Source organism: Xiphias gladius, chromosome 3, assembly GCF_016859285.1.
Source record: "Xiphias gladius isolate SHS-SW01 ecotype Sanya breed wild chromosome 3, ASM1685928v1, whole genome shotgun sequence".
Lineage (NCBI taxonomy): Eukaryota > Metazoa > Chordata > Actinopteri > Istiophoriformes > Xiphiidae > Xiphias > Xiphias gladius.
Genome location: NC_053402.1, coordinates 9,860,882 through 9,872,781, shown reverse-complemented (window position 1 = coordinate 9,872,781; position 11,900 = coordinate 9,860,882). Strand labels below are relative to the sequence as shown.

Below are 11,900 nucleotides of genomic sequence, written 5' to 3'. Positions count from 1 at the left end.
CTGCAATACTAAACCACTAGAGTGCCCCTTTAAAAGTAAATTTAAACAAAAATTAGCACCAGATCATTGAACTGGTCAAACATCAGAGAATCACAGGTATCTTCCATAAGCTTTAACATCTAGACCTGATTCCACCGGACCAATGAACCACCACTCACAGATCTGATTTGTTCATAAGTTCAAATGCATGAATAAATGAAGTGAACCAAAATGGAAATTCAGTCTGATTGTGAGGCTAAATTGGTTCATGTTTTTTTTTCAAAATGATGCTGCTCTTCAACAGTTTGAATGTTTCACGTTTGCATTTTTATTGTGGTTGTGTAATTGGTTTTAGACACAAGAATACAAGCAGCAGTGTCTTTCTAAATAAACACTGAAGGTACGCAATTCTGTCTTCATTTTTTGCCATTCACTTATGTATGTGAACCCTCTTAAGACTGGAATCACAATTAGAGTACTAATATTAATAATAAAAATAAATAATATTAAACAACTAAAAATATTTATATTATGTGTAAAAGGACCAAGCCATACTCAAATTTCCATCAATACAAAGGGAAAATATTGATTCAGTTATTTCTTTATTTTACAATGTGTGAAATAGTATAAATATCTTGATACAGTCATTGTACACTTCATGGCTGCATGACTCAGTCTAGGATCAGGAGATAGTTGTGCTACCTCACATCAGGTGTCAGTTGTCAATCTCGGACATTTTACAAACATCCAGGACGTACTCTTGAATCAATTCTGAAGACCAGCACATCCTGTCTTATCTATTGAGGGTTTCCTTTAGCAAGTATCAGCGGTATCAAAGCGCTCCAACAAGCTCCTGTTGCTCTCTAGTGCTCTGATGCTCTCTTTTGGACAAAAGGTAACATGACACCAGCACAGCACATGGCTACTAGTAAACAGTCTGAGATGAACATGTCCACTTCAAATACATTCATCTAATGCTTGATATTCTACAAACAGACATCTGAAATGACAGTTAAAGAAAGAAGCAAAAAGCTGGCATTCGCTCAAAGTTTATTAAATAGACACATTGGAAAATAAAACTCTGTTACGATCCATAGCTTATTGTAGCATGTGCATGTCTGCAAAGAAGCAGATGTGGAGGGGAGACACAAGCGCTCGGTAAAGGTTGACGATGACGACATCCAACAAACCAAGCAAAGGTTTTCATCTGTCAGAGTCGACATAGAGTTTTCAATGAATTAGAATGCTGTGAGCACAGTGTTCACCAGAGCCTGAGCAACACAGCGTGGCATCATGCCTGGGAAATGGCACAGCCCTTCACCTGTAACTAACGCCAGTCATTTATAAACAGTTTTCACACAAAACAAGAATCCTCCTCATCTAGCAGCTTCCCTTTCCGCTGATTTCTCAATATTGGGAGTTTGAGAGTAGAGAGAGTTTCAGTATTGGATTTTAATTACCCAACTCATCTATTGAAATTAAGCTTTAGTTAAAATAAAATACATATATCAGCCTGTTAATGTCGTCCATTTCCAGCATGATGCAGACTGAGTACATACTTTCTTGAGTTCTATTAACTATTCACTGTTAATCTACAGGAAGCCCTTACCTGATTCTGACTATCTGATCAGAATCCATACAAACATGTTTTTAATATTTAATGAATATTAGTATCCTGAGCTTTAGTGTCATGTGGTCTAAATGCTGATTCAGAGAAATTTATATCTTGCCAGAAAAAATGATTTCTTATGGGCATACTGATTTACACAGACAAATTCAAACATTGTAAATGTCACCATTGCATATTGCTTAATGGCAGCATTAAACCAAAAAGAAGGATATTGATTCTGATGGAGAAAACCTGTCCTACACAATCTAATTGCACTGTCATCCATGTGTTTTATTTTTTTTTTCATCCCTGTTCTTGAGTTTCCCCATAGCTTTTTCTTTTAAATTCATTACACAATGTGGCAGCAGACAAAATTCACCTGGCTATGTTTAGTGTATCATTTGAGCTGAGTGGGCAAAGTGTTGTTTGAAACGACATGTGACCAGATGAACTGAGTACAGCAGAGCAGAGTCATGTTGGTGAACGGCTGTATGGTAGAGTGTAATGTTCAAAACATTGATAGTCAGGCAATGAAATTCTGGACTAAAGCTTGTTTAGAGTAGGAAACATGCATGTACAAATATTTTGAAATGGTTTTCCGTCTCTACAGCTTTGGTTATTTGGTGCACAACAACCACAATGCAATGATTATTATGCACAGTTTGCATATTGTGGTAGACAGGTATAGTATGCTATGAGAAAAAATACTGGTTCCTCTGTATTACCACGAAAATCAACATTTAGTTAATTAGCTGAGCTGTAAGTGCTCCTCACAGACCAACAGTATGTACAGTACTTTCAAGGCTTACAAATATCTAGTAAATCAAGTGAACTATCCCTTTACAAGCGTCACTGACACAAGGTGGTCTTCTTCCACCCATCAACAACCAAATCTAGCAGATGGATGGAATAATTACCTGATTTTGTACATTGATCTCATTCGTTTAAGTATTTAATTGCCCCATTGCTTGAATCCAGTTTATTATTGCTGCCAAGAATATACATTTTATGAACTGGATTCTAAATTCATAACAAAGTAAACAGAAGAAACAGCAATCAAACAGAACTTTGACAACTAAAAAAAAAAAAACAGCACAACCAATATCATGAGCTGAGTCTTGTCTATGTGTCTAACATTATAGGAACAAACATGTATGCAACAAATACAGGATGAACATGTCAAATATCTGAAATACTTCTTTTGAGGTTGTCTTTCATATGAGGTTTTAGCCTTTGACACTACACATACTAATATCATTTTGGCACATTTGGCCAGCTTTCATAACTAATCTATTAATGTTAATTGTTTTGTGGAAAATTAAAATTGCATATGACCCCATTTATCTAAGTCGATATAGGTTAACAGAAGACATACTTTAATACTCTCTGCATTACAGTGAAGAGTGCGGCAAGTGCAGTTTGGTGTTCCTGATTTATAAGAGAGCTTGAGGAGTTTAGGGCTCTCCCATGTCCTATAGTTTCACAGCCCGTATCCAGTGTCAGTGTTATGTCTTGCTAGTGTGCCCAGAGTTCCAAACTGCGCTCCTGAGAGTGTGTACATCCCTGAAGCACACATACAGTATGGATGGCCTCAAAAGACACATTTTAAATTAGGCCTCAAGGATGAGTGAGCCTGCAAAGCAGCAATGCATTCTGTATTCTGAAAATATAGACGGACAAATAGTTCAAACAAGCTGTTTTGTGAGTGATTAAGTATGCAACAGACCTACAGTGCACAGCGTTTTCCTGAACTTTGCCAGTTCTTCTGAAATGTCTTACTGTGAAGCACATCACGCTGTGACTGAAGTGGAAAGTGTTTCATTTCATTTCCTTCTGCAGTCAGCCACCACATCTTCCACAGCCTGGATAACTGTTGAGTGTAAATGCCAGGTTGGTGTATCTGAACTGGCAAGCAATGCAGACGACCTGAAACATGCTCCACATCTCTGATAAAATTCACAGGGAACAGCTCTCTCTCTCCACCTGCAGTACATAGTGCTTCCCTCTTATCTTTCATTGTGTCCAAAGTGAGGAACACAGATGGCAGCGCTAACCCTTGGTGTCTTGCCACCGTCCACTGCTAACAGAATGGCAACAGAGTGACTGAAAGCTGATCAAGTGCAGAGTGCTCTTTCGTGGGAACAATCACTCATCATACGGTCGGCCGTGCTGGATCTCTTCCTCAGGTTACCTTCTTTAGAGACAACCTGGAGACATGGAGACACAAGTGTTACAGATATTCGCCAAAAAATAGCTTTGAAAAAGGCTTATACAGGTGTTAAAACATGGCATAAAAATGGTTGTGCTTTCTGGATGAAATGTATTTAGAATCAACAGAATTAAATCTGTTTGTATCGATATCAATTGAGCCATAAACAGATTCCAGGATTTGTTGCTGTTTGCCCTGTACGTTAACCACTGGGTCTAGTGTGTAACATTTTAATCTCAGTATTGGATTCTGAGCATGAAACAGAAAAAAACAAGTCATAAAACATAACTCCTTGCTTGCTTTGCTTACTTATTCACCGATGTGTCTTTGTGAGAGAAACTCAACAACAGCATCCGCTTGAAAGGATTTTTTCTCCACATCACTTACCAGGGAGTGTTCACGCTGGCCCAACCTGCACCGGACCTCTGCATCATCACCATCTGCATCATTTTTTCCTCCGGGACCGCCCTGTCACTCAAGATAGCCCTCAAAAACATCCAACTCCGTGTCTGTGTCGTAAGGGACAGAGGCCGGGTCGGACAGCACCCCGAGGTCCACCAGCGCCTGGTCCATGTCCTCAGGCAGAAATACTATCCCCACATTCAGGACGATGTACTCCATCAGAAAGGCATAGTAGAGGATCAAGACGTTCACAAAGAACAGGCCGAGATAAAACATATATGGGAGATCGTCCAAGAGCGATTCCACCGAATCTAGCTGTGCATAAATTTGGTGTGTCATAGAAAAGAAAGACAGTCACGGTTTGGCTTCTTGTGATTGTGCAAGGCCAGGATGTGGCGGATTCGAGTTGCTGGTGCCACCGCTAGAAATCTGTCTGGGGTGAAGGGGCTGGGGTGTCCATTTCGGCTAGTCCCGACCTGCAAACAGTGTTTGAGAGACAGCTACTAGGTGTTTTTTATCTGTAAGGTCCAGAGGAAAACGACAAGAAAACAGCTAGACTTAAGGGCGTAGTGTTCATAGCTAATAATAACCGACGGGCAGTATTAAAGTATCATGTTAGCTAGCTCCACGCATTCTTGACATTCGTTTCTTGGGTTTGCGGAATTCACGCCTCGCCAGCTGGCTAGGGCTAAAAACAGTAGCATGCAATGCTAGCATAAACAAACACGAAAATGTCAGGAAGCTAAGTTTTCGTGTACAACCATCCGCACCCGGAAAAACATTCACAAATACACGCTCCTATCGATGTTTCTACAGCTAAACCTCCCTTTCAACATTTTTGCCAACTGCATCAAAACACTCCTGACCACAAAGCGACAACTGAAACCTCTGCATATGATTGGCTCACCGATTTGCAGGCTCTCCCGTGATTCGCCTTTAAATGTATCAATCAAAAATACTGCGCCTCCCCCTTCCCCCTTGCAGGACGTGTCGCGTGCGTTAATCGTCACTGCTAATATGGAAATTGAAAGCTGTAGTTTTTGCTCCACTGGCTCTTGTGTCCCGTATCAACTAGTCGTCTTAGGGAAAAGAACTGCAACTCCCAAACAGACCGTCCACTGAAAATGTTACGTAATACTTCCTCAGCGCAGCTATCGCCGCCTCTCACCTTCTGTTTGCTAAGTAGCTATCTGTACGGGAAAGTGGGTGTAATGGATATATGCGGACACTAACCTTAGCGAAATAACGTGCCTGGCAAAAACATAATCCCCCTTAAAACCACAACCATGTTTGCCCGCTCACGGAGCTGGGTTGGAGGACAGGGGAGAACGAAAAACATCCACTCCTTGGACCATCTGAAGTGAGTAGCTAGCGTTAGATAAGCTAACGTTAGCCTGTATGGTAACCTGCTGAGAACGACTGTAAGCGGTAACATTAGCCCAGTTATAAACAGCTAAAACAACAGTAGCTAACTAATTGTAGCTGTCCTGAGGTCCAGTCAGCTAATAATGCGTTCTGTGGCTGTGGCGTCCCTTTTCTGTTAGGTAACGTAGATAGACATGTGAGCTAGCTTGTAATTGTTAGGTTGAGAGTGAAAATCCACCCTAAAACTGAATTGTTGTCCCACCCCGACAGGTGCAACAAAGTAACGAGAGAGGGGTTGATTTCAGTCAAGCTCAGTCTGTACACGCCTACAGAGTCCTGAGGTCTAACCAGGCAATATAAGTGGAAACAGTGTGGGTGTATAGTATAGGGGCTTTAACCTGGTGGTTATTACATTACACTATTTGGAAATGATCCACTGGCTCAGAATTAAAGGTTACCTTTGTGGGTTCATGGCATTTTTTTTTTTCTTTTGACAGGTGGGTTTTATTTGAATGCAGGGTTTACAGTTGTCAAGCCCAGTTAAATCACCACTGGGGCTGTCATTGTCCTATAAACTAATTCATTCTGGTCTGTTTTGCAGCTTCCAGGTATGTCTTTAGATCTGTCTTTCCCATGCTAGGTTTAAAGATGGATTTGTGAACATTCACAAATTAAAACAAAGCTGCGCATTTGCCACTTTCCTCCACACATTGTCCCTTCACTCATGTTTCTCCATCAGGTATATGTACCATGTCCTGACCAAAAACACCACAGTGACAGACCACAACAGAAACCTACTGGTAGAGACCATCCGCTCCATCACAGAGATCCTCATCTGGGGGGACCAGAATGACAGCTCTGTGTTTGAGTAAGTCCTAGTCAGTGTCTTCATGTCAAATCCCTCAGATTTGGCATAAAGTGCAGATGTGATATGCATGGGAATCAAATTGACAGCTTTATATTTACTTGTATTGGAATCCCTATTCTTGTAGGTAAGGTTTTTTAATTGTGCATCTTCCTTTATAACCTCACATATATGCATTTGAACAGAAAACATTAAATTTTTACAAATGGATAATCGTGCTCCAATTTACAATTAAAGAAAATCCCACCCCCACCATCTTTTTCCTTAGCAACATTGCTAAAAAACTAAACTAAGCAAAACTGTGTGTGTGTTTGTTTGTTTGTTTGTTTGTGTGTTTGTGTGTTTGTGTTTGTGTGTGTGTGTGTGTGTGTGTGTGTGTGTGTGTGTGTGTGTGTGTGTGTGTGTGTGCGCGTGTGTGTGTGTGTGAGTGAGTATCAAAGACAGTCCTTATTCGTTTCCTGTCATGCTGACTCTGCACAAAGTAGTAACATTGTGACTTGAGCAGACTTCAGCATACTACAAAAAGAACACTGCATATTGTTTTGTGCGGTTAAGATGCAGTTAAACATTTCAAAAGATGCATCTAACACTCGTGTACTCTTTTCAACCTAAGCCATTGAAGTATTTCAATCATTTCTTGGGACTCATGCCCATGACACCAGAGTGTTTTGTTTTTTAATCAGAAGTTACCACTTCCGGCTTTATAATATGAAACAGGAAATGGCTTTGAAGAGCAGAAAAGTCCTAGGACGTTGAAAGATTAGACATGGATGGTCACTCAAAATGTTCTAGGCTAGTAACTGTTTGGTATTTTGTTGTATTGGATATAGAACTTTGTCGATATATATATATATATATATATATATATAATTTATTTTTTTTTAAGTAAGAATTGAACTGAGGTGCAGCCTTTTTGGGACACTATGATAATGACCTTTACTTGAAAAGAAAACATTAGATTTCTATGGTGCAAAGTACTGGAATGTTCTTTTAGTAATTTCTGGGGGATAGCTAGAGTTAGCGAGTCTGAGATATAGTCCTACTAACAGTAATTACTGTGAAGATTAGTTTTTGGCACATTGCATTTATTAGACTGTGAAGCAACAGAAGCAACAAAACAAGCAACAAAGGTCCATTTGCTGGAATCTAATCAGGGACACTGTGGATATATGGTGTCTGTCTTAACTACTAGTTATGCAATGATGCTGTGAAAGAGAAACATTCTTCATTTTGATATTTGGTTATTATAAATATATATTTCAAGATCAAGTCATAACGAATCCTATATGTGTTCAGCTTCTTCCTGGAGAAGAACATGTTTGCCTTCTTCCTTAACATCCTGCGTCAGAAGTCGGGACGCTATGTCTGCGTCCAGCTCCTCCAGACCCTCAACATACTGTTTGAGAACATCAGCCATGAGACGTCCTTATGTAAGTATTTGGCTCTACACTGTTTGGCTGAAAAAATAAACACAAGCATGATGTATTGCATTGCAATATAATAGCCCTGCTAAAGAAACAAATTTTCTTTGAGACTTTTTTTTGAGACTGCTGCTTTACTCAGTTACATGGCATGTTTTGAGGCTGTGGTAGAGTTATGAACACTTTTCAATATTAATGACTAAAATGTACAGTGTGTAGATGTGTACATGTTTTTGATGAGTTTTGTAGGCTAAACAATCCAAGCATAGACGACTAAGCAGATGATATACTTTCATTTATACAGTGGGCTTATATTTTCTATAAAGTAAGTAAGGTTTGTATTTAGGCAAAATGTAGAGGTATTAAAAAATTCACAGTTGTGATATCGTGTCACAAAAAATAACATTCGCTGTACACAAAAGTCCAGCCTCACTGTTGACCTAGTAACAGTAGAGCCTCTATGCCTGTATTCGCTTCTCTCCACCTCAGATTACCTCTTGTCGAACAACCACGTGAACTCCATCATCGTCCACAAGTTTGACTTCTCAGACGAGGAGATCATGGCCTACTATATCTCCTTCCTCAAGACCCTGTCACTGAAACTCAACAACCACACCGTGCATTTCTTCTACAATGAGGTGAGGCCACAGAGCGATGGGGTGTAGGGGGGAAGAAAGTGGATGGAAAGAATGGTGAAACATAGAGGATCGATCAGTCAGTGTGAGCAACCCTTATTGGGCACTCTTCTGTAACAGACAAAGCAGAAAAAAGGAAGAGACAAAAGATGAGAGGGTGAGAATGAAGGCAGTTAGTGATCGGATTTTAATACTCACAGTTATCTCACAGTGGTGCACAAAATAACTTTATGTACATTATTGTTTTGTCAAAAAAATGTATACAGCCAGTTTGTTTAAAAAAAAAAAAAAAAAACGCAGAAGCTAATCTTTCATTTTCATTTTTTGCATGTCGAACTTTTTTTTATACTTATCAGGCTACTACTTATCAGCCAGTCTTCAGCTGCACGCTTCCTGTGTCAAAACATCAGCTTCCTATGTAGATGGGTTGTTTTTTTTCCAGACCACGTTTCCAACGGGCATCTTTCTCTGCATAAGCGGATATAAACACATAAGTGTTGATGTTACCTTCATTTGAGGGAATTTTTCATTTATAATAGTAATGCTACCGAATGTGTTGACAACAATATCTTGTTTCACTGAAGTGGAGCTTCAAAACTGTTATTAGTCTTGAGTTAAAAATAATCCTTTAATATCATCATCATCATTAAGGGTACATGTGTGGTGCGTGTGGTAATGGATGGTAATAGCAAAGACCACTGAACACCTGAATAATCTCTGATGATGTTGTTGCACTTCATTGTTTCAGCAGTATCCGTAGTTCTTTCATTGGCCTGTGTGTGCTGGGGAAAGTTATTGGTGTACTGTTGATGGTAGCTTTACCCTTGAAGCCAAAACCAGACCCAATGTGTAGATCTGAGAGCCTGTGTAGTTTAATAACCTTGAACAGATTTATTTTAATTCATATTCATAATTTACTTCACTTTATATTATTTATTAATTAGAAATAAAAACAGAAATCTGCCTTTTTGGAATGGAAAGGATGATATTTCTGGGTATGAAGTCTTTTAGGATAGGTTCACATTTTAAAAAGTATGTCTTAAAAACAATTCCCACATGCACAAATGTACAATGAAACAGTTTGTGCTTGCTGTAATCATTCCTCCCGTTCATACTGGCTATTCAACATTCTTCAAATGGAAGAGATGGAGGGCAAATTTTGGAATTCTTTACTAAAAACACTAACTTTAGAAGATACCCGCTTGATTTGTATAAGTCAGACTGTGGAAGCCTCATATAAGCTTCAGATAAACTTTATAATATATTTTTATACATTTTACACACAACAAAGACTTTGGATGTTGTCAACCCTCACTTACATTGGAGGCGCATTGGGAAGGGATCTACATGTAGCAAGAATGAACAGGAGGAATGATTACAGCAAACTAAAACTTCAGCTTCAGTCTACATATGGGCACCTGACTGTTGTTTTAAGGCAGACTTTTTTGTTTTTTTTCTAGAGGTCACATTTATAATTCATCTCTCACTTCATTTGTCAGAATCAGTTTATAAATCGGTGATTTACAGTTTGTTCCCCTCCAGAGGGCGCCATTGGATAGGTGCTAAACTTGGTCTGTTCTGTTCCTGTCAGATCTACACAAGTCAGATTTCTAAAACTAGAGTACACTCTCTGGGTTTGGGTTCGGAGTGAGGGTCAGAATTCTTCATGTGCTGTGACCTCTGGGTGACTGTTTGCTCTCTGACCCTCAACTGTGATTGGTTGGAGGTGGCAGTGACTGAGGAATGGTTGGGTAGAGGATCAGGCACTGGCACAGAGAGAGATGACTGTAAGATGCAGAGCTGCCGGTTTGTCATACCCAGATTTACTAAGTGCAGCATGCCGGTATGTTAATACATGATGACCATCTAAAGTGCTGTTAGATTGTTAGGAAGAAATGTCCCTCTATTCCAGCTCTTAGTCCATGGAAATGATTTTACTACTTAAAGTTGGTCTTTTTGAGCGTCATTTTTTTCAGGATTCAGGATGGGCCAAGAAGACCCAAAGCAAAAGCTTAGTGTGTTCTTTTACTTGATAATAATCTTTTTATATGAAATGCAAATTCTACAAGTCAGCAACGAAACATGTTCATTTGTCCATGCACTATAACAGTATTTTGGAGGGATTAGTCAATATATCCATATTGGCTGGATTTAGAGAGTTCATCATAAGACATTCATCTTGAATTCTGTAGGATTTGAGTCGGTCCATAAGGTTACAACACAAGCTCTTCTTGTGTATCATGTGGTCTTAGACTAATTCTTTAACGCATTCTCTAAATTAACTTAGATTTTTGTGTATTTGCCCAGCCCTTATTTCTGTACGAAAGCACGTAAGACCTTTCTTGTTAAAATGTAATTCAGCCCACAGTGCCCAGCATTTCTGTCTCTACTAAGCTGCCTTCTCTCTCTCTCTCTGTGGTCATTTGTGGATTGAGCATGGCGGTGCAAAGCCATGCCTTGCTCACCAGCGCCCCCTCTCTGTCTCCCACACACAGCACACTAATGACTTTGCCCTGTACACCGAGGCCATTAAGTTTTTCAACCACCCTGAAAGCATGGTCCGCATCGCAGTCCGCACCATCACACTCAACGTCTACAAAGGTGAGTGCCAGGAGCACGCATGCGCACATGCTAACGTTGCACATGTGCGCATACACAAACACACACACTCCCTCATGGGATGCTGGGACTGCCTGCCGCCTCTGTTTGTACTCCTTCCATCCTCTTGCTGCTGCTTCTGGTGCATGAGCATGATTAACAGGTAATGCTGTGACAGACAAACACAAATATACAGTCTGCAGAATTTATGGCCTGAAATGTTTTGTTGCCTTCTACTGTAAGTGAAAAAACATCAGACTAGTAAAAGAGTGGCTTTTCAGATGTTTAATGTAGTCCCAATAATACCTTTTTAAGGCCTCACTTAACAATGACACATTAAAAGGTGTCATTTAATGTATTTATTCTGTTTATAATGTTGCTGTTAATTCACAGCAACATGGTAAGAGTCAAAGAAGTTCAAATCTTTAAGTGGCCCTTCGGGTAGCTAAATTTGATTTTAGTGCATCCTTTTTTTTTTTTTTTTTTTAAATATCACCGTCTGCTATAAGGTAGAGATCTATTTAAGTGATACTCCACCAGGTTTACAGCACAAGCTGGAAATTCAGTAAATATTTGCTCATAACTTGACAGATAAAAGCTGTTAACTTCTAACAGTCAGCTGAAATGCAGAATTACAGTAAATATGTAGAAATATTTACAGGTTATTCAGACTCTGTGGATCGCCTAAGAACAAGCCACTTTGGGGATGATTGGTTATTTTGATGACAAATGAAGGGTATCATTTCCTAATATCGAATACTAATTCAAACTATCACTTTTTCTTAATCATTATCTCAGTAATATCTGCTGATTATTC

General features: G+C 39.4%; 2 protein-coding genes across 3 annotated transcripts in view; one reads left to right on the top strand and one right to left on the bottom strand.

Moving 5' to 3' along the window:
* Window positions 1-601: 601 nt before the first annotated feature.
* On the bottom strand, window positions 602-5,352 carry dexi (Dexi homolog (mouse)). Its single transcript, XM_040157149.1, has 2 exons — window positions 4,185-5,352; window positions 602-3,795 (listed from the first exon to the last, which is right to left on the bottom strand). Exon 1 carries the CDS (start codon window positions 4,536-4,538, stop codon window positions 4,269-4,271), a length of 270 nt encoding a protein of 89 aa, XP_040013083.1. The 5' UTR covers window positions 4,539-5,352; the 3' UTR covers window positions 602-3,795; window positions 4,185-4,268.
* Window positions 5,188-11,900, top strand: part of clec16a (C-type lectin domain containing 16A) — a 41,349-nt gene continuing 34,636 nt past the window's right edge. For both annotated transcript variants that reach the window (XM_040157137.1, XM_040157127.1), the window contains exons 1-5: window positions 5,188-5,559; window positions 6,304-6,432; window positions 7,726-7,859; window positions 8,340-8,488; window positions 10,981-11,086. In XM_040157137.1, coding sequence (XP_040013071.1) covers window positions 5,486-5,559; window positions 6,304-6,432; window positions 7,726-7,859; window positions 8,340-8,488; window positions 10,981-11,086 — 592 coding nt within the window. In that variant the 5' untranslated portion in view covers window positions 5,188-5,485. The remainder of the gene's footprint in view (window positions 5,560-6,303; window positions 6,433-7,725; window positions 7,860-8,339; window positions 8,489-10,980; window positions 11,087-11,900) is intronic.

Coding starts and splice junctions, on each gene's coding strand:
- dexi (XM_040157149.1), bottom strand. CDS start 4,538: ATGACACACCAAATTTATGCACAGCTAGATTCGGTGGAATCGCTCTTG.